The sequence below is a fragment of the Peromyscus californicus genome, unplaced genomic scaffold (assembly GCF_007827085.1).
Source record: "Peromyscus californicus insignis strain IS unplaced genomic scaffold, ASM782708v3 Scaffold_22__1_contigs__length_63687245, whole genome shotgun sequence".
NCBI lineage: Eukaryota > Metazoa > Chordata > Mammalia > Rodentia > Cricetidae > Peromyscus > Peromyscus californicus.
In genome coordinates, this window is record NW_026294525.1 from 21,723,004 (window position 1) to 21,750,063 (window position 27,060).

At 44.6% G+C, this 27,060-nt stretch overlaps 2 protein-coding genes across 10 annotated transcripts in view; one reads left to right on the forward strand and one right to left on the reverse strand.

Moving 5' to 3' along the window:
- Nucleotides 1-13,323, forward strand: part of Plagl1 (PLAG1 like zinc finger 1) — a 43,893-nt gene extending 30,570 nt beyond the window's left edge. For 6 of the 9 annotated variants that reach the window (XM_052751053.1, XM_052751054.1, XM_052751051.1 and 3 more), the window contains 2 exons: nt 7,512-7,876; nt 10,238-13,323. In XM_052751053.1, the coding sequence (XP_052607013.1) occupies nt 7,725-7,876; nt 10,238-11,810 (1,725 nt within the window). In that variant the 5' untranslated portion in view covers nt 7,512-7,724 and the 3' untranslated portion in view covers nt 11,811-13,323. The remainder of the gene's footprint in view (nt 1-7,511; nt 7,877-10,237) is intronic. The other 3 variants (XM_052751058.1, XM_052751059.1, XM_052751057.1) reach the window with 1 other exon arrangement.
- A 2,874-nt stretch (nt 13,324-16,197) lies between these two features.
- The window catches only part of Zc2hc1b (zinc finger C2HC-type containing 1B), a 52,519-nt gene continuing 41,656 nt past the window's right edge, over nt 16,198-27,060 (reverse strand). The window contains exon 7 of the mRNA XM_052751061.1: nt 16,198-16,268. Within this exon, the coding sequence (XP_052607021.1) occupies nt 16,198-16,268 (71 nt within the window). The remainder of the gene's footprint in view (nt 16,269-27,060) is intronic.

Below are 27,060 nucleotides of genomic sequence, written 5' to 3' on the forward strand. Positions count from 1 at the left end.
AGCCCCTGTGTCCACTCTGTAGGAAGAGAAGGGGGCTGGTGATGGTGTTGGGGGCGAGGGAGGAGGGGGGGAGGCTACAGACGTGTGAACGAGGCCGCTCCTACGTGGTGATAAGTCCTACACTCGGCCCACCGGAAGCAGCTGTGGTGGTATGGCTCCTTCCTTTGGGGCACTTTGAGGTTCATATACTTCCCATTCCAGCCAAGATGCTTTTGCTGGCCCTCTCTACCTATTGTTCGCTCTTCTTCCTTTCTCCCTTCCTGTGTACAGAGCCGGTGATTGGCGTGGGCGGATAGTGTCTTCAACCCACCGAATAAAAACTTAACTAGTTTTTAAAAGTAGCATATAAAGTAGTCATTGTACCACTTTTATGTATACTTTTGTTCTTCCTAGTGCGCCTTCTCCACCCCTCCCCCATTCTCTTCTCCCTCCTGCTGCCCACTCCCGTCCAGTAGCCCCTCCTTCTGCTTCCCATGTCACATGTGTTCCTTTATAGTCTCCTTTTTGCTGTCCCCCACCCCATCTCTTCTTTCCCTTTCGTGAGCCTCTTTCTGGTTTCTTAACCTGCAGACAACACACACACACACACACACACACATGCACACGTGTACAAATGCAAATCCAGGATTAGTGTATGAGAATGGAACAACAAAGAAATCACAGTTGTAAAAAAAAAAAAAAAAAAAAAAAAAAGCCAAAACCCTGCTCTTTGCCGGTGGGTCAAGCAACCGAAGGTGGTAGTTGTTAGCCGTTTGGGTCTCCTTTATACTTCCGCTGTACATATACAAGTTCCTGAGAGGCCTCTGACTAAGTTTTTGTAAGTGAGACTTAATTCTCCTTTGCTTATTTTTCCTCACTATAGCCCATCCCCTCATTGTCTCACCCTGAAGGAAGCTGGGGAATTTATGATGGGCAGAGAGGCTCCTGTCGTTGGGGCTCTGGGAACATCGTGTCCTCACGCGCTGGCTTCCCTCTCCCTTCACAGCCCCAAATAGAATAGTTCAGTCCCGCTGCAGCCTGCCGCAAAGAAAACAAACCTCTCTATACCCCAGGGCTAGCGTACTTCATCATCCACCCACCCTAGGGAAAAGAAACATTGACTACCATCTTGTGCTTTCTCCGCTGGTCCAGGTACTAAGCTAAGTCCTCTGCTCACAGAGTAGCACCAGAACCTCTTCTCTCGTACCACCCAGCGCTCTCTCTGTAGAGACAGAGCAGAAACCTAAATGGTCTCAACATCTCTGGCCCCGCCAGCTACTTTCTCTTAGACCTTTATTATTATGAGTAGAGGGTCATTAAAAACAAACAAACAAACAAAAAACCCAGCCTGATGGAAGCCTTGTATACTTAAGGAGGAGTATCAACATGGGCCTCATTGTCCAGTAACACAGGAGGACCCTTGAAGATTCATTTGCTCTTCTTGTCTTTGGTGGAGTTTCAAGAGTGGCCAGAGTAACTTCCTTGAAGTCAGTCCACATCTTGAACTCCATCGTGTTCACACTATTTGAACAGAAAGCATTCATTCCTTTATCAGACGTCGGGGTCGTGTAATGTGTTCTATATCTGAAGCTGTGGTCTAAGCAGCTAGAGTGCTTTGTCCATGTAAACTTGGATATTAGATGAAAAAAAAACTTCACTTCGTCTTTCTTATTATGGGCTTTATTTCTAAGAAAATAAGAGCTTTCGCCATTGGCTTAACAATTAATGACAGTTGAAAGGAACCCATAGGCCGCAAACCCAACTGTTCAGCTGGCTGTGGAGAGCCTTTCCTCAGGGGTGGTAGCAGGGCAGTGCAGTTGGGGGGGTTCCCACCCTTGTGTGTGAGTTCCAGACAGATGTGGGTGGAGATGTCTGCTAACCTGCTAAGTGAACCCCGCAGTGTGGCATAAGACTTCATTCCTTCATCTGGGAGAGCAGGGAAACAGGAGTTTGCCTGGCAGAGGGGCAATGGTTGGCATTCCAGGACGGGAAACACATTTGCTATAAGAGAATGTAGCACATTAAGGAAATAGCCCAATGGACTGATGTTTGGCCTTGATTGCCTTTGAGCCGCCATGGGAGAGAGGTCTGCAGACATGGCAGGGTGATAGGCTTTGTGGAGCCAATTTCTGAGTTCATTGCAGGCGAGTGTCTTCTAAGTGATGTGTCAACTCAAATGTCAGGGGATTTTAGTGAGAATATCTTACTACTGAGTATTATATATTTCACAGAAGACTTAAATATGCCAACAAGTGAACCCCTGTGATAGGTGAGCAACCTGCCTTACAGGACAGGGCCTATTAAATTATCACCTGTACATACCCTTCAAATCAATTTGTGTAGATTCTGCTTAAAACATTATTATAGAACTTTCCATTTTGATCTGATGAAGCATAGGCACCTGACATGTAGCACATGAATTAGGAAGTGTTAGTTCGTTGTAAACATTTGAGTGAAATGTTGACAGCACCCCAGAAGGCTTTTCTCTCATTTTTCACCTCAGGGAATGCCCTTTAAACCTGTTTGAGTATAGAACCCCTTAAAAATGTAAAGAAAATTATGGCTCTCTTCTCCATAAGAATTCCAGTACACATGCTAATTTTGCATGGAGTTCCAGAGAACTCACAGGCCTGCTGCCTTGCTATGGGCCTCGTGTCTCAAGGCTGGTAAGGTAGCATAGGAGCCTCACGTGTGTACACTTCAAGGCATGTGGGACCTCTTCTGACACTGCCCTTGCTCAAGTTCTGTACCCTACAGATGTAATGAGCGCACAGGGTACAAGATAGGCAGTAACAGATAGGATGCTTCAGGGCTTCCTCTTTCTCCTGCTAATGCGTCTGGATGTATTTTTAATTTGCCAGTAGAGACTTGATATCCAGTCCTTCAAAGAATTGAGAAAAGTACCCTGAAGCCAGATACAAAAAATATTTTTTTACCCTTTCTGTTTGACAAGTGGCTCCTTCGTAGTTTGTGACTACGAGAGGAAGTAAGCAAACACACAAAAACTCAACCTTGTTAAAGACCCTTTTCAAACTGATCTTTATCATGTGGTAATGGTCCCAAGTCTTGGGAATGTGAGAGAGAAATTTTTGGATCAGAACCTTCTAAACTCCAAGTAGTACTGCTCAAAACCAGACCAAATGAAAACAACCGACCAACTTAGAGTATATACCGTGAAAGACCAAAATGGAAATCTCGTTTCCTCTCAGCTATGGGCCTCACTTTGTATTCCTGGGGACAATGGACACAGGAGCCAGAAGTCCTGGTTTATTTTGAGAATGCTGTAAAGCAGTCGTCCCCCATTAGATGATTGTGTTTCCCAACACTGGGGAAGTCCTGGGGCTCCATCTGTGTTCTGACCTCTGCTTCACTGTTGTATACCCCTCGCCCCCAGGGACCACAGTCTTCCTGACTGTTACCATATATATATATATATATATATATATATATATATATATATATATATATATATATTCTTATTTCAGTCTGATCCTCTCTCATCCTTCAAATATTCGGCATGGGCAGAATGAAGCAGATGGCCAAGCCTTCTTTGGCACACAGGCAGATCTGTATCACTCACTCAGTATTTTTAGAATCAGGGGGACTGAAAATTAAGTCCTGAGATGTTTGGGGGGGGTACGACTTACTATCTTTCCAGGGTGACAGGTGTTGAAATAGTACTATGCTTAAGATTCAAAGGCAGGATCCGTATGTCAAGAAGCAGGGCATACTGACTCTCTTGGTGGATGATAGTCTTTCAATTGTTATAATTATTGATGTTTTGCTACATGGTGGACAGTCTATTTTAAGTACATCAAGTTTTAACTGAAGAATAGAATTATGAATGTACAGCTAGTATGAATTAGGTGAGGGGTGGCTGAGAGATGGTGTATATAGCTACATGATTAGCTTTTTTTATAATAGGTAAGACTTGATCCTCAGTCTAAAGAGTTTATTGTCGGTTGGGAAATTTTTTTGTGGAAGTTTGTGATTATATCATGAAAACAGTGTTCTAAGTTTCCATGTGTATAGAATATGCAAAGATGTTGAGTGTAATATTAGTAGTATGAAGCTGAGACTCTCTAAAGATGTTCCAAAGAAATTAAAGAGTGTTCACCACGGTGTGGTTCATGAGCTCGGCATTTGAGAATGTTTTGCCTTTCGTATTTAGGCTGGGTATGTCTAACACTACCTAAATATCATCAAGCTTTAGGGAAATATGTTCTTGAAGCACCTAAGCTGAGTGGGGGAGGCTCTATTTTGTGAGGAGCTTGTCTGTTGAAGTTGGAGGACTCTGCCTCACTCTTAAGTAAATCATAGCCACATCTAGCCAGCTCTGATTGTGCCCAGTCTCTGAAGGCCCCGGGGGAAATGGCCTGGACGAAGCCCATGACTGTTGGTATTTGGAATCTAGGGAAGAAGTAACTAGAGATTGGGACGGACACACCGTAGTGTCAAAAGACAGCTTTCAAAATGGAGGAATTGCTGTTTTGCTGCTGTTCTCATGGTGTGCTGACATGTTGTCACTCAAGGTTCACAGCTGCAGTGAAGCTAAGCCTTCAGTTCTGCACATGTCTGGTCCATGCTGGTCCCTCCCATGATGAGTAATTGATGGTGTACGCATCGGGAGACAACATGTATCACTGCTCCATCATGCGTATAGCTCAATGGTCAGGAACCACTAGCTGCACTGTGACACCTGGTTCTTAGTCTATAACTGCTATGTACTTGGTGATTTTTTTTTTCAGGTTGTCCAGTCAGAATTGGAAAGATTATGAGTCATTTTTGTTTCATTTCATTGTCCCCCACAGACCATTTTACATATATTATGTGATTATATCAACCAGGAGTTTGGAATTCAGGAGAGAGCTGGAGTATGAACTGTGGAACCGCATCCCCTTCCCCCCAATGTTAATAAAAACAACTGATCTAAATCCCTCTTGTGTTTCAGCAAAACACCTGAGGGTTAATCAGTAGCATAGTCATGTGCAAGGAAAGCCCAGGCTTCCCCTCATCTCTTGACAGGGCATCTAAGAGTCTGCCTGTGTCACCCACAGTAGCCACTGGCTGCCCGTGGCTGTTTAAATCTAACTTAAGATAATTGCGGTTTCCCAGCAGCATGTTTGGAGTGCGGGGTAGTCATTGTTTGTATCACACTTCCGTCACAGGAAGTTATGTTGGGCACACTGTTCATCTCCTAAAGCAAGGGTGGGGGAGAATAAATCTCCTTAGCTAAATTGAAAAGAGCCATCTATGTGCCTAGCAAGTAGGAGAAGGGTGTACAGAGCCCTCCCCACTGGCTCCTCCAAAGTGATGAGTGCTCAGTGCTATTTTAGCTCTGAAGGGAGGGAAGAAAGAAACATTTCATACTGTATAATCCATGTGTGTTTTAGTCTTTGAAAAAACAGACCTGGAAAGAGCATCAGGCAATTTCAACTGAATGAATGTGTTCTTAAGCTGGCCCAGTACTACGGCTTTCCACACACAGTGGAATTTCTAAAAAGAATCTGTGGTTAGAGCTGTTGGAGATGACTCAAGGAAGGGCCTTGGGCATGAGCTAGAATAAGAAACAGGAATAAGGGGTGGGAGCAAGAGGGCTTTGGGTAGAGCTAGGGAAGGAACCCAGTTAGAGTTACTCTTGAGTGGGGTGTGGTGGCTCACTCTAATTATCATAGCATTTGGGAGGCCAAGGCATGAAGATTGCCATGGGTTCAAGTCTAGGCTGCATAACATAGTTGAGTTCCAGACCATCCTGTACTATGAAGTGAGACCCTGTCTCGGATAATCAAAAACAAATAAAATCATACTTGGTAATAGAGGACTAAGGGCATGCATGTCGCTAGAATCAAAGCCACCATAAAGCCTTGTTGCCAAGGTACTGCCTGAGGACACCAGTGTGCCCCTGCTTCAGACTAGTCCGGAATCTTTAGGCCTAAGCACAGAAGTCAGCTGGATAGGTTCCAAGCAGATAGAACAAGGCAACAACAAGCATATCCCCTGTGTAATGACCTCTGCCCAGACACTAAAGCCATCTGGGGCAGGAAAAAACACAAGGTTCTTGCAATAATGTGCACACGTACTGTGTACTGCTACAGTTAAAGGCAGTTCAGCCAGTGCTCACATGCCACCTAGGCTTCTGATCTGAGGGCACCTTAAAAGAGAAGTAAAAATTAATGTTTACCAATAAATGGCAACTCTAAAGACTTAGAGCAATAACCAAAAGGCTACAGGCAGCTGAGCTTTAAAGACTTGCCCTAAAGGCCAATCTGTGCACAACAGCTACTCACATGTATTTAACATAAGCCTTAGTGCACTTGGGAGAGCAGTTCAGAGTTGTTTGCCTTTTGAAGTATTTGTGTATAACATAATGAGATATCCTGTGGGTGGGATTTAAGCCTAAGCGTGGAATTTAGTCACGTTTCAGTTTTATAGCCACCTCCTACAATAGCTTGAGGTAATTTTATGAGTGTTTTCAAGTTATTGGTGTCTTGACCGTGACTGGTCCTATAGAGTCAGGTATGAAAATTTCCTCTTGTACTATCAGAAATTAACTCAGAAAATTTCAGTTGCTGGAGCACCGAAGTTTTTCAGATTTGGGCACTTCAACCTGTACTCTAAATGTGTAAAAGTACTGCCACATGCGAAGTTAGCCGCTCCCCCCCTGAAAATGACTCCGTTGAACAGTGGTCCGCTGTGTTGTTTACGATGTTACCTTACACACTTGAGGCAGCTCAACTTATGGCCAGAGGAGGAGATCCAGGGTTTCTGGGATGCTGACTGGGCTACAAGGGTGATAAGAATTGGGATTAGGGACAGAACAAGCTGGAGGAGTCAAAAGGCCCATTTCCTATCATTGGCTACCCCACGGGTAACTGAGGAATGTGGGATGATTTTGTGCAGTGACGGGCCCCAGCTCTCCTTGGAACCACCAGTCTTGTTTACCGTATGAACATTTTCTCTCTCTTCCGCCACGCCAGTGCAGCTGAGGCTCTCTGTCCTCATATTTTGTTTGGGTCTGCCCTTGGGCATAGTGATCTCGCAAACAAATTCACCGAGACGTATACAAATGATTTCTTCTCATCCCCTGAGAGTTTGAACAGGTGTTGTCCACAACCTCCCTTGTGCTCACGGTGCACAAAGAGGGCAAGCTCATGGTTTGAATAAAAAAAAGGGTGGTCATTGTGAACCAGTGACACACGATGACGACCAAGAGGGAGGCGTGTGTTTTTGATTTTGTTTTTGCCCCTGAATCAATCAACCGAGTCTCACACTGAGCCGAAACCATGAAGCTGATGGCCGTGATCTATGAAAATAGCAGCCCTTATTAGAAGGGAGAATGTCTCATCAGCCATTGGAACACAGGGGCAGATGAAGGACTGCGGGAAGGAAGAGAGGAGGATGGGGAGCTGGACCCGTTTGAACCATTTTAAAGAAACATACTGATTGTGGGTCACTGGCTCCAAAGCGGTGGTGGTGGCGGATACAGTTTTCCAATAGCTGGTGTGAGAAAACTGTTCCTCTTATCTCCACAGACGGCCATTCAGGACGCCGAACTATTGTGATGAAAATCTCCTTCCTGCCCTGGATCTCTCCTGTGTCTCACACTCTGCTTGGCCGCACTGCCGCCTCTACTACCCTTTCTGGAGTCCGGCTGTAGCGACTCCCTACCTTCTTTCTGTCTGTGCTTTAAATGGCACAGCATTTGCTCATCACATCTGAAAAAGAAGGTGTGAAGAGCAAAGGCCATGGCTCCGTTCCGCTGTCAGTCATGTGGCAAGTCCTTCCTCACCCTGGAGAAGTTCACCATCCACAGTTATTCGCACACCAGGGAGCGACCGTTCAAGTGCACGAAGGCTGAGTGTGGCAAAGCCTTCGTCTCTAAATATAAATTGATGAGGTGAGAGGCTTTACGAAGGTGTGCGCTTTTACTTGGACCTTTAAGTGTCTCTTCGGGCCTTCAGGGCTCTCACTGAAGGGGAAGAGAAGGCAGGGTGTGGGTACATTTTAGCCTTTGAGGGACTCTTTAAAGTCGTCATATCTCCAGTGATCACTGTGACACCTGAGCAAGATGAGTTCACTTGGGTATCCAGACTTTGTACGTGTGCATTTTCTCAGACTTTCAGAGGACCTACGATATGCCAGGCCAGTGGTTTTCAGATGAGTCCTTTAACAGAGAGTTGGCATATAGTATGAATTATTTCTCTAATGTCAATTAGGTACTCTCTACTATGAGGTAAGTGGTACCCGAGATGTATATTCTGCCCACATTGGTTTTGGGAATGCCACAGGAAAGACAAACTATGCAATCAGGCCTAGTCTAACTGACAGTGAGTGCTGTCAGTATATACTACTTCTCTTGATATTGCTTGTGTTTAATCTTCATGAAATGATCCTTCAAGCTTCAGCTTGCTGGCGACTCACACATAAATGCATAGGTGGGAGAATTAGAAACCTGGCTTCCAATCTGAGTGGTAGCAGCATTGCATTATCATTCCGTCTTGGAGTACTCTGAAGGAAGGCACTTAAAAGAGGTAAAAGGAAGATATAAATTATGCTCCCGGCCTTAAGAACATCACTGTCACTGATAATGTAATATAAGTTGATGTTTAAAATGAGACTGAAAATGCTTCTGTATTTTAAAATTCAAATATCTTCTGTTGTAGGGCCATTCTCTGGTTGTCATAGTAACCATATCAAGTGGCTACCATGTGCACTGATTTTGTGTCAAGGGCTCCCCGTTCAGCATCAGATTCATTTTGCATACATGTAGGGCACCATCACTGAAACCCAGAGGGTAGCCTTAGCTTCACTGGGACCACCCCAGGGTTCTATGGGAGACCCAGGGAGGAAAAAAGACAGTAGAGCAAACAGATTATTGCAATACATGGAATCAGTTAGGAATACCCTGGTAAGAATAACTGGTGCCTTACACACTGTTGGAGAAGTGGTGGTTCAGGAGAAGTGACTTGTTCCGTCAAGCTGGAAAGTAGGGCAAAGCAGGAAGCAGGGTATGGTTATCCACTGTCCCTGCCCCAGCTCTTCCAGCCTCCCTGGCCAGAGTCCATGCTCTTTTAAGGCATTGGAAAGTGGCGAGATGGCAGGATGCTCAGGTTTGTCTTCAAGGCGGTAGGGCAGCATTCCATTCCAGTTCCCAACCATCACAACCTATTTAGTAAGCAGAGATTGAAGAAGAAAAAAATAACTGACTTGCTCACCCAGAAAGAGAAGGTGGGTCCCAGTACCATAACAGCTAGCTGCTAAGAAGAGATAGCCAAGGACCAGAAAAGCTGATTTGGTGGGGCAGGCTGACCTCTAAGGAAGTCTTACTGTGAATGAGCACCGTGAAGACTTCTGAGTCTTGAGGTGATCTACCTGCTGTGCAAAAGTGATGCATTTGTGCTAGCCACAGGACATACTGAAGCCTGTAGTTCATGCATTGTGAGATAAGAGAAGGGAAGGGAAGGAACCATCGTGAGATCATTTCAACTTGCGTAAGGAAGTAAGGTAAAGAGTAAATGTCAATGGGAAGATTGGATGCCAGGCAGGGGAAAGAGTCAACTCTTTAGCCACAGGAACAAATGAACCGCTACCAAGCTATGTCCCACTCAGGGATAGCACAGAATTGGGTAGGAAATGCCAGGTTAAGTTATCCATATTTGACCATGGGTGAGAGATGATTAAATCTCCTACAAAGGATGGGTGGGAAAGGCAACAATAGAAAACCCTGAACAGAACTTTGGGGTCCTGCTCATTAATACCAAGTCAAATAGAAAATGATTTAAATACCAAGTTTGCAAGCCAGTCCTGCCTTTATATTCATCCCTATTAGGCAAAAGTAGACATCTGATGGGATGACATGGCCATCTGATGCAGTCCAAATCCCCTTTCTGCAGCGGAGCTGTTGAATATATTTAAGTACATCAAGAACATGGAAACCACTGTGTATTTCAGATATCCCAAATGACTGTTGTATTGGTTCTCACCCTTTAGCCATGTCCCCTGCCTTATATAACAGGAAAACAATCTGTCAATACTTCTTACAGGTATAAAGTTGAATCTGGCTTTTAGTAATTCTTGCCCTTTTAAATGATAAAACGTATGCAATTGGAAAATACAGCCAAGTAGTTGCTAAGTGAAAATGTCACGAAGACCTTGAGAAAATAACTAGTCGCATCTTGACTGTGTTCTCTCCATGCCTTCGTTCATAAACTAATTCTGTTGTGAACTGTTTCCCCCCCACCCCCTTTTCTGCTTCCAGACACATGGCCACACACTCACCCCAGAAGAACCACCAGTGTGCTCACTGTGAGAAGTCATTCAACCGCAAGGATCACCTGAAGAATCACCTCCAGACCCACGACCCCAACAAGATCTCCTACATTTGCCAGGATTGCCGCAGGAAGTACCACACCATGCTGGGCTACAAGAGGCACGTGGCCCTGCATTCCGCCAGCGGTGGAGGTCTCATCTGCAAGGTCTGCTCTGCAGAGCTGGGGAGCACCGAGGTCCTGCTGAGCCACCTCAAGGCTCACAGGGAAGAAAAGTCCCACCATGCGACCAGGGAGAAGAAACACCAGTGCGACCATTGCGAGAGATGCTTCTACACCCGGAAGGATGTGCGCCGCCACCTGGTGGTCCACACAGGATGCAAGGACTTCCTGTGTCAGTTCTGTGCCCAGCGATTTGGGCGCAAAGACCACCTCACTCGTCACACCAAGAAGACGCACTCGCAGGAGCTGATGCAAGAGAGCATGCAGGCAGGGGAATACATGGGCACCTTTCCTACCATTGCGCCGTCCTTCCAGCTGAAGGCTACTGCCATGCCTCCTTTCCAGCTAGGGGTGCCCGTGCAGAACGGGCTTGCAGGTGGCTTGCCACCCGAGGTTCATGGTCTAGTGCTTGCTCCCCCAGAACAGGTCCCCCAGCCTATGCCGCCAATGCCAGAGCAGCTTGTCACTCTGCACCCTGGGGTAGTTCCCACCTCTCCTCCCCACACCCTGCAGGAGCCTAAGTACAGTCCTCCTTCTACCTCATTTGCCCCACTTGCTGGCCTGCCGATTAAAGCAGAGGCCAAAGGCTTTTGCAACATGGGTTTCTTTGAGGAATTGCCTCTGCAAGAGCCTCAGTCGCCGCTCAAACTCAGCCCATGTTTTGAGATGGCTAAGGAGGGCCTCGGGAAAGTCACTATGCCCAAAGAGCTGGTGGTAGATGCTGTGAATATAACGATTCCTGCCTCTCTGGAGATTTCCTCACTGTTGGGGTTTTGGCAAATCCCCCCTCCTCCCCCCCAGAATGGTTTTGTGACTAACACCATCCCTATGGGGCCCGGGGAACCAATGCCCCATACAATCACATGTCTGGCGCAGCAGCATGTAGCGCCGCTGCCGCCTCCACCCCCGCTGCTGCCACCGCAGCAGCCGCAGCCGCAGATGCAGCCACCACCACCACCACCACCGCAGCAGCAGCCACAGCAGCAGCAGCCACACCCGCAGCTGCAGGTTCAGCTGCAGCCTGAGCCGCAGCAGCCGCTGCAGCCGCTGCAGCTGCAGCCACCATTGCTGCCACCGCAGCTACCCCCGCAGCTGCCCCCGCAGCCGCCACAACCACAGCCACCTCCACTGCAGCTGCAGCCGCAGCCGCAGCCACTGCCGCAGCCAGAGCCGCTGCCGCAGCCGATGCCACAGCCGCTGCCACAGCCGCTGCCACCAGAAGCCCAAATAGCAGTGAGCGCTGTGAATCTGGGCCAGCTCCCGCTGCCCCCTATCCCCCACGTTTTTACAACTGGCACCAACACCGCCATCCTGCCCCATTTCCATCACGCTTTCAGATAAATTGATTCTTAGGAAGGCGTTTAGCTTGCGGAAGATGCTTTAAGCATCAGTTACAGTTTGAAACATCAGTTACAGTTTGGGAGGAGGAAGCTTTGGAAAACAGGATTGGGGCTTTAGCTTATTCGCGATTTACTAGCTTGAGAAAAAGAATTCTCTAACTGCATGCATTGTGCCAATATATATCCTTAGTATTGATGCTTTGTACCAAATTTAGTGAGCGCGTGCGTATTCTGCAAATATTATCGTATTATTATCATATTATTATCCTCATATTATATCCTCATATTATTCTCATATAATCACAACCAAGATCCAAAACGACAGCTGCTATTTTGTAAATGGTTTATCGTGTTGAATTTTATTGTAATGATGTTGACTAGGTAACTTTGTGTGTAGCACCGCCTAGGAAGGACATGATGGAAAGGCTTGGATTTCTCCAACTTGAAAGATATTTTTAAGAGAAGAGGGTAACCTTTGTATGGTATTTAGAACTAGGCGGTGTATTGTGTGTTTTCTTTTCTTTTCTTTTCTTTTCTTTTCTTTTCAGGGACTCGCCTGCCTTCAGGGTTGGATGTAGTTTAGTTACTCTTCTTGTAGCCTACTTTGTAGTTTATAGGAAAAGTTCCTTGTGAAGCTATTGATTTCTTCATTTTTAACGTGAATTTTTAGTGTAGTCCTCAATATTTTTCATGTGATGTTGTTGTAATGTGAGTTATGACTTCATTTATCTTAGAGACAAAACTAGTTGTCAGTTAGATCTGAGAGGAAAAGAAATCACTGTGTAACCAAGTTAAGTAGTAAAATACTGGAGGCATTAGTCAGAAGTGTCTCCCCGACTCTCATGCTCATGTCTTTAACAGGAATTTAAAACAATATACTGGAATTAGAAAAATAAGTGTATTAGATAAGAATTCTCTTTGTCTATCTTAATGCGGTACTCAACGCTGCTAAAAGTCCCGTTAGTACTGTTTGTAGTCACCCAATTGAAAAATGTATCTGTAGTAGTTGATTAGTTTAAGTTGTTAGTTTGTATCCTGATGATTGTGTTTGTAATCACCCAATTGAAAAATGTACCTGTAGTAGTTGATTAGTTTAAGTCGTTAGTTTGTATCCCGATGATTGTGTTTGTAATCACCCAATTGAAAAATGTATCTGTAGTAGTTGATGAGTTTAAGTTGTTAGTTTGTATCCCGATGATTGTGTTTGTAATCACCCAATTGAAAAATGTATTTGTAGTAGTTGATTAGTTTAAGTTGTTAGTTTGTATCCCGGTGATTGTGTTTGTAATCACCCAATTGAAAAATGTACCTGTAGTAGTTGACTAGTTTAAGTTGTTAGTTTGTATCCCGAGGATTGTTTTGAAAATGTAACCGTACTTGTAACCTCCCTCACTTGATACCTTGTTAATCGATTTTGAAAGTGTAAAACCTAACCTTTGAAGACTGTATCTCGTCTTGAGACTGTCTTTCCCAACATATATATCCTACATATAATAAACGTTAAGCATCTAGCACTCTGGCTTGCATTTTTTTCATTTAGCGGCACCGACGTCAACACAGGCTACACTCCCATTAACGTAGAAAACCTTCCTGGCTCCCTCACGCCTCCTTCTGGTCATTACTTCTCCAGAAACTACTTTTTAGCATCAGCACCCATCAGAACTTTTACCTCCTTTGAGCAAAGATGACATAAGAAGCCTATAAGCTTTGGTCACATTCTCAGCACTTAGAGTGTTGTATGTTTTATTTCTGATGTACAGGTATAGCCACCAGAGTGATCTCTCCCATGTTACCTAGACTCAGTTTCACAGTAGTGTTTACAATTGATTTTTGGTACCTCCACTTATTACTTATTGGGATTTCTTCAGGAAACATTATATCCCCTAGATATGACTCCCCCCCATCTCTCTCTCTCTCTCTCTCTCTCTCTCTCTCTCTCTCTCTCTCTCCTCTCTCTCTCTCTCTCTCTCTCTCTCTGTGTGTGTGTGTGTGTGTGTGTGTGTGTTCTAAATGGGAGGGGGTTGAAAGAAAGGGAGGCCCTGAGTTCGTTTGTATATGGAAAAAGTCTTGTCAAGAAGCCCAAGGTGGGGCTGGGCTGAAGTCAATGACGTAACCGGGAAGCTTATACTATGGGATCAGCCATGAGACCAGGGTCTGTAAGCCACAGCTGACCCACAGTGGACAATGAGGCAGTCAGATAACCTCATGGAATCGAATTCACCGCCCTGGGATATCTAAGTTCCCACAGTCCCCCTTTCCTCTGGGTGGGAAGGCAGTCTCCCCAAACAATAGCTAACCTCAGCCAAGGTCTGGTCACAGACGCTTCCACAAATACCTTTACATAGTCTGTAGTCTTTGGTCAGTTGCAGAAAATACATGATTTTCCTGTACATGAAACAATGGCATTTGGTCCCCATGGTCCAGATCACTAACATTTCAGTACGCTGCACTGGCAGTGGGAGTAGCCCAGGATTCTTTTGCTAAAACGTTGACAGAGAACATGGCTTAATTTTCCTAATTAAAGTCCTCAATTAAGAGTATGTTCTTGAACTAAGAAGTACAAACTAAATGTAAATAACTCTACAGAAGGATGTTTCCTGACCCTTAAGATTCCAAAGAGAAGGAAGAATTGACTCACCTCCCAACACAACTGTATAAACAAAGCTATGATAAAAACATGAATGGGTCCAGAGGGGACTGGACCTGCCTCGACTGAATCTACCAGGCTGAGCTGAATCCCCAGGGGAGTCCTTGCCCTGGAGGAGATGGGAATGGGGAGTGGATTGGGGGGAGGGTGGGAGGTGGGGGCGGGAGGAGGGAGGACAGGGGAATCCATGGCTGATATGTAAAATTAAATTAATTATAAAATTAAAAAAAATGAATGGGGACTTCAGGTTTTTTAGCTGTGATAGAATGTAGTACAAAGAAAGCCCTTAGAGCTGTGGTTCTCAACCTGTGGGTGGCAACACACAGACCATCAGAAAACACAGATGTTTACATTACGATTCATAACAGTAGCAAAATCACAGTTATGAAGTAGCAACAAAAATATTTTGTTGTTGGGAGTCACCACAACATGAGGAACTGTATTAAAGGGTCGCAGCATAAGAGAGGTTGAGAACCAGTGTGCTAGAGATTTCTTTCACAGAGAAAGAAAGTATCTTCAACCTTTTCCCTCCACTCTAAGAAATATAGTCTGGAACTGAACATGGTGGCACACATCTTCAATCCCAGCACTTGGGAGGTAGAGGCAGCCAGACCTCTACAACTTTGAGCCCAGCCTACATTATATAAACAAACAAACAAATATTTCCTAGCAGGTAACTGTAGTTCTCCAATGACTAGTTCACAAAAAGATATAAATATCAAAAACACATTGTTTTCTTCAACGCCTTAAGGACACTTCAAGCAAATCTTTGAATCTTTGAGCCCCCCATCCTGATATGGGCTGATAAATTTACTAACTTTTGGAAAGTGTCAAAGGAGTAAATAAACTCGAAAGCTAATATCTATCACTTGTTCTAACGATGCCAGATGAGAATAGACATTTCTGGCCTTCTGTGGTGGGTGGTTTCTGGGTGACCGACCATCCAGGCTGCAGAGCTACAGGAAGCCAGTCTGAGGACAGAAGAAAGGACATGAGTGTTACCTCAGTCTCCACGTAGAAAATATTAGGTAACCAGGGCCTCCAGATTTTGAAGTCTCGGGAAGCATGATTGCTTAGTCTCTAAGCAAGCCTTCATACCATGAGATACCTTGTCTCTCAAGTGAAATCACAGTGCACACCCAGCAGAACTGTCAAGGATGGAGATAGATGTAGGAGTCTATGGATGTGAGTGGGAGATACCTTTTTAAAAGGGGAAGTAGATTTATAAAAAATGGGAAAGTCAATAGCTTCCAGGTCAAAGGGAAGTAGTATTCCTTTCCTATCCAGTCAAGACATAAAATAGCTCAGTAAAGTGACTGCTTTGCAATCGTGAGGAAGGGATTTTAATCTTCAGAACCTGTGCTTCTTTCTTCCTTCCTTTCTTTTTTAAGCCAGGAATGGTGAAGTGTGTTTATAATCCCAGGGCTAGGGAGGCAGAGATTGGTGGATCCCTGGTGTTCAATAACCACCCAGATTAGTTACTTGTTGTATTCCAGGCTAGAGAGAAATACTGCTTCAAAACAGAGGCAGCTGGTACCTAAAGAATGATACCTGAGGTTGTCCCCAAAGAATGAAACCCGAGGTTGTCCTGGGCTTCAAGAGCATACTTTGCCAGTCCCTCTCAGGGCTTGCTTTCTCTAGGCCTCTTCCCTCAGAGGTCCACTCACTGGATCCTGCACAATATTACATGGCCCGCTACACTGGGATGCATGTGGCTTTGTTCTTACCTGGCCTCTAGGAGTTAATCTTTTTTAGGAGATTTGTTAAATCCTTGTCTGAGTTTTCCTCCAGAAGCAGGATCCGTAGCTAATCCTTTGCAAACATAAACAGATTTGTTATTATGTCAAAATGGAACATTCCCAAGGGGGCAGGAGCAGGGCGGGGGGCAGGGGGAATAAAGAAAAATTGTGAAACCATCACACTGAATTCCAAGCTCCCTATTCCTGCTTTCTTTTTGGTAGCTATAGACACAGACTCACCCATTCTTGAATTTGGGACAAAAATTAAACAAACAAACAAATAAATAAAGACAGACAGACAACAGGGACCCTTTCAGGTGCTTCTTACCACCACCACCTTATAGTCTGTGGTTCATTTGGGAATTTTAAATTGCAGCCTCCGATGACCAACCATTTATATAACATGACTCAACATCCTTCCACAATTACTGTCGTTTCACCTCTTCACAATTCTTTGCCAGCTCTCTTCTGGAAAGGGTTTGATAAGCCTTCTGGAAGCATAAAAAGACTGCAACCCCCACCACCACCACCACACCCACACGCTGGATTATTGTTTTAATGGACTTGCTCCACACTCTGAGCACAACTGTCAGGTATGGGGATGCACGAGTCTAAGGAGGTTAGCATACCACACTGAGGTATGCTTGACTGTATGATCGGAAACAGGACTCATTCTTGCAGGAATGGAGCTCCCTCTGCCCTAGAGGCCTCCTTCCTAACCATTCAGTATTTTATGAAGAGCCAGCAAGAAGGGCATTGTGAATCAAAGGACATAGGAATGAATGGAGGCTTTGGGGTTAGGTTTACCTGAAGATAGACAGGATTTACTTCTGCCCAAGAACCAACAACTGCTACTCCAACCCTTACTATGATTGTTGAACCATTCATTCAGTTATGGAAGAAGGAGGAAGCTGGTCTGGGTAAATGCTCAGCTTGCTAACAAACCACCGGTAGCTCCAGGGATAAAAGTAGAGCCCACAGCGTCAGGGCTGGATGAAGTTACTCAGTAGTTACATGAAGCCACCCCAGTCTGCATCTTGCCACTATAGTTTCCTGGTGATTTTAGGCCCTGCGTGGAGGTGCTGGGGAACTAATCTGGCGCGGCACCTCCCCAGAACATTCACTGTTCTTACACAAAGCTTCAAGAAACAGTTACTAGTCACTACCTGTTAAGTTAGAAACCCGTTTTCCGTCTGAACATCGGAGTCTTTGTGGAAAGCAAAAAAGAGTCATTTATTTTTCTGAAATAGTTTCCTGATGTAACCTTGATATTTACGGTTTTGGACCCAGTTTTTCCAAGGACACTAAGTTTTGGGGAAAGCTCTGCTGCTTCTTATTAGATGTATCTTCTTTGGTTTGATGTTTGGGGTATTGCTCTTTTGTCCAAGTTGCCTAATCTTTCTTGTAACTTGCTTATCTGTAAAATAGGGATATGAATCTACATTGACATCCTTGTACTACGGTAAGGATTAAATGCGACTTTGTCCCTGCAGTACTTGGAAGAGTGCACAGTATAAAAGGGGGGGGGGCAGTGTATGAACCTCTTGTCCATCAATAAGGAACTTTAATTAATTAATTAATTAATTTTTGAGACAGGGTCTCATACAGATCCTCTGTCTCCCAAGTGCTGGGGAATCAAAGGTGTGTGCCACCACAACTGGTATATATATATATACAAAACACAAAGTCAATAGGAACAATTGATGTGCTCAACATCAAGAAAACTGGCAAATAGACCACATGTTCCTGATACAACACTGTGCTTTCAGAAGGACTCTTCTACCATAGGGGAGTGTTCGAATTGTGTTAGGCCAGAAAACCCATTTAGGAGCAGAAACAAAATGGGGAGGGAAAAATGTCAGCATTACCAATGGTTAGGATGTTAGGATGCAGGAAAATGTCAGCATTACCAATGGTTAGGATGTTAGGATGCGGGAAAATGTCAGCATTACCAATGGTCAGGATGTTAGGATGCAGGAAAATGTCAGCATTACCAATGGTTAGGATGTTAGGATGCAGGAAAATGTCAGCATTACCAATGGTTAGGATGTTAGGATGTGGGAAAATGTCAGCATTACCAATGGTTAGGATGTTAGGATGCGGGAAAATGTCAGCATTACCAATGGTTAGGATGTTAGGATGCGGGAAAATGTCAGCATTACCAATGGTCAGGGTGTTAGGATGCAGGAAAATGTCAGCATTACCAATGGTTAGGATGTTAGGATGCAGGAAAATGTCAGCATTACCAATGGTTAGGATGTTAGGATGCGGGAAAATGTCAGCATTACCAATGGTTAGGATGTTAGGATGCAGGAAAATGTCAGCATTACCAATGGTTAGGATGTTAGGATGCAGGAAAATGTCAGCATTACCAATGGTTAGGATGTTAGGATGCAGGCAAGTGTCAGCATTACCAATGGTTAGGATGTTAGGGTGCAGGAAAATGTCAGCATTACCAACGGTTAGGACGTTAGGATGCAGGAAAATGTCAGCATTACCAATGGTCAGGATGTTAGGATACAGGAAAAATGTCAGCATTACCAATGGTTAGGATGTTAGGATGGGGGAAAATGTCAGTATTACCAATGGTTAGGATGTTAGGATGCAGGAAAATGTCAGCATTACCAATGGTTAGGATGTTAGGGTGCAGAACAATTTTTACTTGCTCTATACCTTTCCCTCATTTCCCAACGTCTTTTACAGTAATCATGAATTTCTTACAAAATTCTCAAAATTGCTATTTCTCAAACCAAAGTTTTGACAGGCTAACTTAAAGTGGCCAGAAACAAAAAGTTCCCAGGGCATTCCAACTGGTGGCTCACATGGATGTGCCCGCCAGGCAGAGTGTGGAGGACTCAGCATGGCACCGATGACCTGGACTTGGATGCCTTGCCTGGCACTCGTTGTCTTCCTTGTTCTGGTACCAGCCTTGTATTCCAGCTGTAATTCCTCTTGAACACTCTAACTTGCTCCTGTGCTTTGGCCAAGGGAACACTGTGCTTCCAGACCACATCCTTGGGATTCCTATGTTTATGTCTTTGTTCTCCTTCAGCATTCCTTCATCTGCTGTCTAGCTCATCCTAAATGCTTCTACTTCCTCAAATTTCACTTCAGCCATAAAGGCACAGAGACAAAGCTGGTCTCTTTCACTCTTTCCCTTTAGACTTTGCAGTCCCATGTGATTTATATATATATATATATATATATATATATATATATATATATATATATATATATATATGTGATATATATATATATAATGACTGACTGTGCTCCTAGACTTCACAGACCTAGGGAACAGCCATACATAGTAACTTATGTTGAATAGTGATTCCTCTCGAGCATCTGTGAGAGCTTGTCAACTTCACATAACATCACAAGCTCTTGGGTATTAGAGACTCCTGTGTGTTCTGTGCTTTCTTACAAGACTCTAGAAGGAAGACTGATACACTCATGTGTCTGTGCTGTTATGAATTTAGAATGAACATTACACATGGGAGGTACTATGTGCATATTTTATTGATGAGACTTGGGCGGTGAAGGCCAGAGTTTGGAGAAGTTGCTATAGTTTGGATATTGTTTGGGTGTGTTCCCAAAGGCTGGTGCGTTGGAAGCTTAGTCCCTAGAGTGGTGATGTCAAGAAGGAGTGGACTTTAAGAGATGGAGCCTAATGGGGAGGGGTCATTAGTGGAATGACCCTAGGAAGGAGTGAAGCAGTTCTCTCCACCCCCCCCACATCTGCCACCGTGAATATCAATAACAATGACTGGCCCAGCCCATGACCTTCAGTCTGCAAAATTGAAAGCTAAACCAGTCTGTTTTCCTCATAAAGTCTCAGGTTCTCACTATCGTAATTGAAAATGGACGAATACAAAAGTTAACTACCAGACAGATGAATGGCACCATAGATGGCTATACTTTTAAAAAGCAGAGTAAGACCAAGTAGCCCAAACTGCTAATATCAAAGTCAGAGGACTGTTTATAGAATAGTCTTTTTGTACACTGTGAAGATGTGTCTTTGCCAAGGTGCCTCCTGCTTGGTTTAACAAAAGAGCTGGTTGGCCGGTAGCTAGGGAGGAGGTACAGGCAGGACAGCAAGACACAGAAGACACTGGGAAGAAGAAGGGTGGAATCTTGGGAGTAGAGAGAGCAAGAGACACAGAGAGAAGCAAGGTGAATGTGCCATGTTGAAAGAAGGTACAGACATGTGGCAGAGGGTAGATAAGAAATATTGGTTAATTTAAAATGTAAGAGTTAGCTAGTAACCAGCCTGAGCTATCAGCTGAGCATTTACAATTAAGTCTCCATGTTAGTTATTTGGGAGTGGCTGCTGAGACACAGAGAAACTCCACCTACAGAGGACAGCTTGTGGGAGAAACACGTGGGTCCCAGGGTCCAAATTCAGGTCTTCAGGCTTGGTGGCAAGCACTTGTCCTTTTGAGCTAATTTTCCTTTGGGCCACCAGCTCAAAAATAACAACACAGAGACTTATTATTAATTATGAAAGCTTGACCTTATCTTAGGCTTTTCCCCAACTAGCTCTTACAACCTTAATTAACCTGTTTCTATTAATCTATGCTCTGTCACATGGCTCAGTCACCTCTCCTCTGTACCAGGTGTCCAAATTCTTCAGTGTCTTGCTTGCGTCTCTCGCACGCCTAGATTCATCTTTGCCTGGAAGTCCCACCTATTCTCTCCTGCTTCGCTATTGGCCATTCAGCTCTTTATTAAACCAATCAGAAGGGGCCTTAGGCAGAAACACCTCTTCACACGGTGAAACAAATATCCCACAACATAAAGACACTTATTTTTTTTACAGTTCTGGAAGTATGAGCTCAGGGTGCCTGAATCTGGTGGTGACAGTCTTCTTGTGGTATCATCCTATGACAGAACACCCAATGGTAGGAGACCACACTTTCATACACAAGGGAAGATGGAGCTCTCACACTCTGAATGCCTCTTAGAAATTCCTTCTCAGCACAGTCACATTGGGGATTAAGTTTCCAAAGCATGAACTTCGGTGGACATATTCTTTCCACAGCATTCTGCCTAAGCAGGCCCAAATTCATGTCCTTTTATGCAAAATAAATCCATTCTATTTCAACGGCACCAGTCTTAACTCATACCAGCCCTAATTCAAAAATTCAGAGTTGGGAGTTTCATCTATGTCACAATTCACCCACCAGGCAAATTTCCCCTAATTTAGGCTATAAGAGCTAATTGGAGAAAAGCCTATTATAAGGAAGGCCAAGCTTTCATAATTAATAATAAGTCTCCGTGTTGTTATTTGTGAGCTGGTGGCCCAAAGGAAAGTCTGGCTACATCTTTGGGCTGGCAAGATGGCTCAAAAGGACAAGCACTTGCCACCAAGCCTGAAGACCTGAATTTGGACCCTGGGACCCACATGGTGGAAGGAAGGAATTTACTCCCACAAGCTGTCCTCTGTAGGTGGAGTTTCTCTGTGTCTCAGCAGCCACTCCCAAATAACTAACATGGAGACTTAATTGTAAATGCTGGGCTGATAGCTCAGGCTGGTTTCTAGCTAACGCTTACATTTTAACTTAACCCATATTTCTTCTCTACCCTCTGCCACATATGTCAACAACTTCTTTCAACATGACACGTTCATCTTGCTTCTCTCTGTCTCTCTATCTCTGTCTCTGTCTCTGTCTCTGTCTCTGTCTCTCTCTCTCTCGCTCTCTCTCCTCCCAAGGCTCTGCAACAATGAGACAGGCTTAGAATAGAGCCTCATCTTAATAGGAAAGGTGGTTAACTCCTTCTCAATAAGTCCAAAGTACAAGAGAGAAAATAGCATTAAATCTTAAGACCCCAGAGTAATCTCTTTGGACACGATGCCTCACATTCTGGACTCACTGCTGTAGTGGGTAGGCCCCCAGGGTTTGAGGAAGCCCCACTCATCTGGCTTTGCTATGCTCAGTCTACCCAGCAACTCTTGCGGCTTGGAGTCTCCTGCCTGCAGACTTCCTAGACCAGAGTTATGTGCTTATGGCCTGCAATGGTTAATCTTCACTGTCAGTTTGACTGGATTAGAATCATCTAGGCGATGCACCTCTGGGTGTGTCTGTGAGGATATTACTAGAGGGTTTTAACTCAGGGGAAAGGATCCACCTTGAATGTATGTGGCACAATCCCACAGACTAAGCGTCTCTGACTGAATTAGAAGGAGGAGGAGGAGGAGGAGGAGGAGGAGGAGGAGGAGGAGGAGGAGGAGGAAAAGAAGAGAGTTGAAGACCAGAATTCATTTCTCTCTGTTTCTTGATTGTAGGTGAAATGTGACCAGCTATGCCATGCTCCTGCTGTCACAACTGAAGCCACTCTGGCCCCCATCGTGCCTTGGCTGCCAGGATGATTAGACCCTCAAACTGTCCGCCGAAAGAGACCTTTTATCCCTCAAGTTTCCTTTGCCTTGTTTTTCTCCCAGCAACAAGAAAAGTAACTAATACGTGTCCCCACAATCCCGTGGTCTCAGGGGCTAGCCTGCTCCCACAACTAAGTACTGCCTTAGGCTGAACTCTGCAGTGCCTATGTGTCTGCGACAGGTTTCTGCCTGGGTCCCCAAGCTGTCAGTCTAGGCAGGCCACTGTGGCACCGGTGCTCTTAACACTTCTCATGCCCACAGAGCTGAGACCAGGTGGATACCACCAAAGTTTATAGCTTGTGCCTTCCAGAGCAGTGGGTGGAGTCCCATGCCTCCCCACTCCCCCTTGAACCACGGCTGAGGCTACTGAGGGATGCTGTCCCAGAATTCAGAGAGCGGGAGTCCTGAGGTACGGGGCATTGAATGCTGAAGTCCTGTGGGCACATCTCTGGATGCTCAAAAGTCTTAGCTTGCCTGGAAATTCTCTGAAATACCTTCAGGGTCTTTTGCTGACTTGAGGATTAGAAGCTATCTTCTTTGTATCCATTAATCTCTTGAGCAAACAGTTGCTGGGTCACACCCTTTGCCGTCTCTGCCAAACAGACTCTTATTCTTTACATGGCCAGGCTGAGGGGTTTCCAAATCCTCCCTCTCTGCTCCCTTTTAATTATAAATTCCACATTTAAATCATGTCTGTTTTCTTTCCTCACTGTCTGTGGCCGAAGACAGCCACGTAGTACCTCGAGTCCTTCACAGCTTAGATATTCTTTCTGCCAGAGGTCTTCGTCTGTTGCTCTTAAATTCTGCCCGCTACGAAGTCCTAGCACGCAGACAAACCCTGCCAAGCTCTGAGAGGCTGCAATAGAAACTCCGGTTTCTAATACTCTTTTCTCATTTCCCTCTGGAACCTCAGTGCAATGGCCTTCTGTTATCTGTATTTCTGCATTTTGAGCACAACTACTTAAGTGCAGGCAGGCAGTCACACACCACTTCACAATGGAGATACATTTTGAAGAGTGTGTGGGTATGTAGTTTTGTTGCACTAATAGCACAGAAATCACTTACAGAAACCGAAACCTAGCCATAGGATAGTCAGGATAGTCACTCAATGGCCTCTAGGTAAGCTAGAAACTGGACCCGGCCAGAGTGTAGTGGCCAGAGACCAGTGAACGTGAGATGTATGAAGCCATTGCCAGCATAATGCAGCTGCTTTACCATACCGTAATTTTTAGTAAATAGGAACATACTCTAAAATAATGCTACAAACGTATGCTATCAACATATAAATCGGCAACCTAGTCACTTCACCATCAGGAAGTACTTTGTGTTACACATATCGGACGCGCTATGCTTTTGTACAGTCATCAGGCGATGGATTTGCTTAGATCAGCATCACCACCAATCCATCACCAGTGTGTTACATTACAATCTTATGGAAGCTATGCCATCATTAGCCAATACTCTTTTTCAAGCTTCACTGGAAACTTATGAGAACCATCATTATATGTGCAGTCCACTGTTGACCAACATGTTATTATGTGGTCCATGACTGCCATTCCTAAGATTATTTAGGCTTTGCCTACTGCTCTTGTCTTCTGAGCCCTCATCAGAATTAGTCTTACCAGCCCATTAACAGCAATCTAGAGTTTTTCTAGCGCGATTCTCCAAATTCCTCCTGCCTCTACCCATTACCCAGCTCGAAAGCTGCATGTGTGGCTTCACAGATGTGTCTTTGATTTGTTTCTTTGTTATAGCAACAGCCACCACTTCTTGGTGCCAATTTCTGTTTTAGTTTGTTTTGTGTTTCTATAACGGGATATCTGAGACCGGAGTTATTTAGACTGAGCTTTAATTGTTATAGTTCTGGAGGCTGGGCAGTCCAAGGTGAACTGTCTGCATTTGCCAAAGGGCCTTCTTGCTTGCACCATCCATAGCAGGAGGGCAGCTGTGGTAGTTTGAATGTAATTAGCCCCATAATCTCATAGGGAGTAGCTCTATTGGGAGGTGTGGCTTTGTTAGAATGGGTATGGCCTTGTTGGAGAAAGTTTGCCACCGTGGAGGTGAGCTTTGAGGTTTCCTATGTTCAGGATACCACCCAGTGTCTCAGTTGACTTCCCGTTGCCTTCTGATCAAGATGTAGACAGCACCACATCAGCCTGCCCACCACCATGCTCCCCACCATGATGATAATGGACTGAACCTCTAAAACTGTAATCAAGCCACCCCAATTAAATGTTTCCTTTGTAAGAGTTGCTGCTGTGGGAAGCTTGAGCCACAGGCCATACAGTTTGTAATTAATATAAGCCTCTGAGTAATTATTTTATAAGTGGCTGTGGGACCCATGGGTGGGAGAGATCCGTCTGGACCTTGGGGCTGGGTAGGACTGGAGAAACATCCTGCTACAAGTTGCCATGGTCCTGGTGTCTCTTCACAGCAAGAGACTAAGACTTAACTAAGACAGAAGTTGGTTCCAGGGACTGGGGTATTGTTGTGATGGGCCTGCCCATGTTTTTGTTTGGAGTAATACAGACTTTGGGACTGCAGATTAGAAAGGCAGTGGAATGCTTTAAGCACTGCTTAATGGGCCATACTAGCAGGGGCGTGGAAGACAGTGGTGCTGAGTGTGATCTGATGAACTGTGGGGGGCTCACTCAAGATGTTTCAGAGGAGAAGAATTTTAGTATGTCGCCTAGAGACTGTTCTCGTGATATTTTGGTGAAGGAAATAGCTGCCTTTTGCCCTTATCAAAGAATGTGCCTGAGGATAATTGAAGAATTTTGTAGTTGAAGTTTTCTCCAGTTCTGCCGAGCCTCACAGACCCTGCAGTGACTTATAAAATAATCAATCAGAACCTTATAGTAATTAAAACTATTTGGCCATTAGCTCAGGCCTGCCACTGACTAGCTCTTACATTTAAGCTCAGCCCATTTCTGTTAATCTACATGTCACCACGTGTTCCGTGGATTTACCCATGTGCCATTACATGCTGTTCCCTGAACGGCAGACTGGCGTCTGCTGACTCAGCCTTCCTCTTCCCAGAATTCTCCTCTCTGCTTATCCCAACTATACCATATTTCCTGCCTGGCTACTGGCCAGTCTGTTTTATTTATCAACTAAATCAGAGCAACACACATTCACAGCATACAGAATGACATTCCCATCAGAGTTTTGGATTAATTCCATTGGCAGAAGAAATCTCAAAACAGCCTAGTATAGACTCTGTCATTTGGTTACCAGTGTTCATGCTTATAAAGATTTATAATAAAAAGGTGCAAGCTGAGCAGGGTAACTTACAAAATGTAAACTTTGAGGAGAAAAAGAGCACCAGGAAGTAAAATGGAGCTAAGTACTGTGTTTGGGGAGATAAACAGATTAAGAAATGTAATATAGGGAATGGTGACCTCAGGGCAAGATCCTACCCAGCTAAGTTTTCAACTTGTGGAAAGGAACTAAAGAAAAGCTTAGAGCTGGGTGTGGTGGGGTGTACCTTTAATCCCATCACTGGGAAGGCAGAGGCTAGTAGATCTCTGAGTTTGAGGCCAGCCTGGTTGACAGAGCAAATTTCAGGATAGCCAAGCTTAGGCAGGGAAGGACAGAACGTAAGATGGAGTTGAATGAGGGGGCCATGTTTCAGCCCAAGTAAGCAGCAGAACCTGGCAGCTTTGGAGTTAAGGATAGAAGAAATGGGTTATGGAATTTGCCTCCACACCTGAAGAAAACCGTTGAGGTCAGGCGTGTGTCAGAGGTGTCCCTGAATGGAGGCCTAGTAGAGAGGTGATTGTGTGAAGCTGTGAAGTTGAAGCCTGGGTTGCCTTGGAGAACCCAAGATGTTAGCGATGCTGGAGTCGTGTAATGCCTGCCAAGGAGAGCTTCTAACAGGGGGTGGAATTAGTCCAAGAGAAAGAAGTGTGCTGTATCAACAAAGCTAAAGAGAATTGGAGATTGAAGAACATTTTGACATTCAACGTGAAGATGCAGAGTTTGGAGCTTGCCCAGATGATTTTCAGTCTTGCTTTGGTCCAGTATTTCCTCACTGTGCTCCTCTGCTAGGTTTTGAAATGGTAATGTATATCCTGTGCCATTATATGTTGGAAGTAGTGATCGGTTTTTTTTTTTTAATTTTGATTTTACAGGGGATTATAGTTAAGAGATTGCATGAATCTCAGAAGAGACTTTGAGCTTTGGACTTTTAAACATTGTTGAGACTATGATAGATTATGGAGACGTTTGAAGTTGGACTAAATGCATTATGATGTGCTTACAAGCTGATGGAGGTCAGGAAGTGGAATGTGGTAGTTTGAATGTATTTGGTCCCCATAATCTCATAGGGAGTGGCACTATTAGGAGGTGAGGCTTTGCTGGAGCAGATACAGACTTATTGGAGAAAGTGTGCCACTGTGGGGATGTGCTTTGGGGTTTCCTAAGCTCAGGATACCACCCAGTGTCTCAGTTGACTTCCTGTTGCTTTCTGATCAAGATGTAGCCA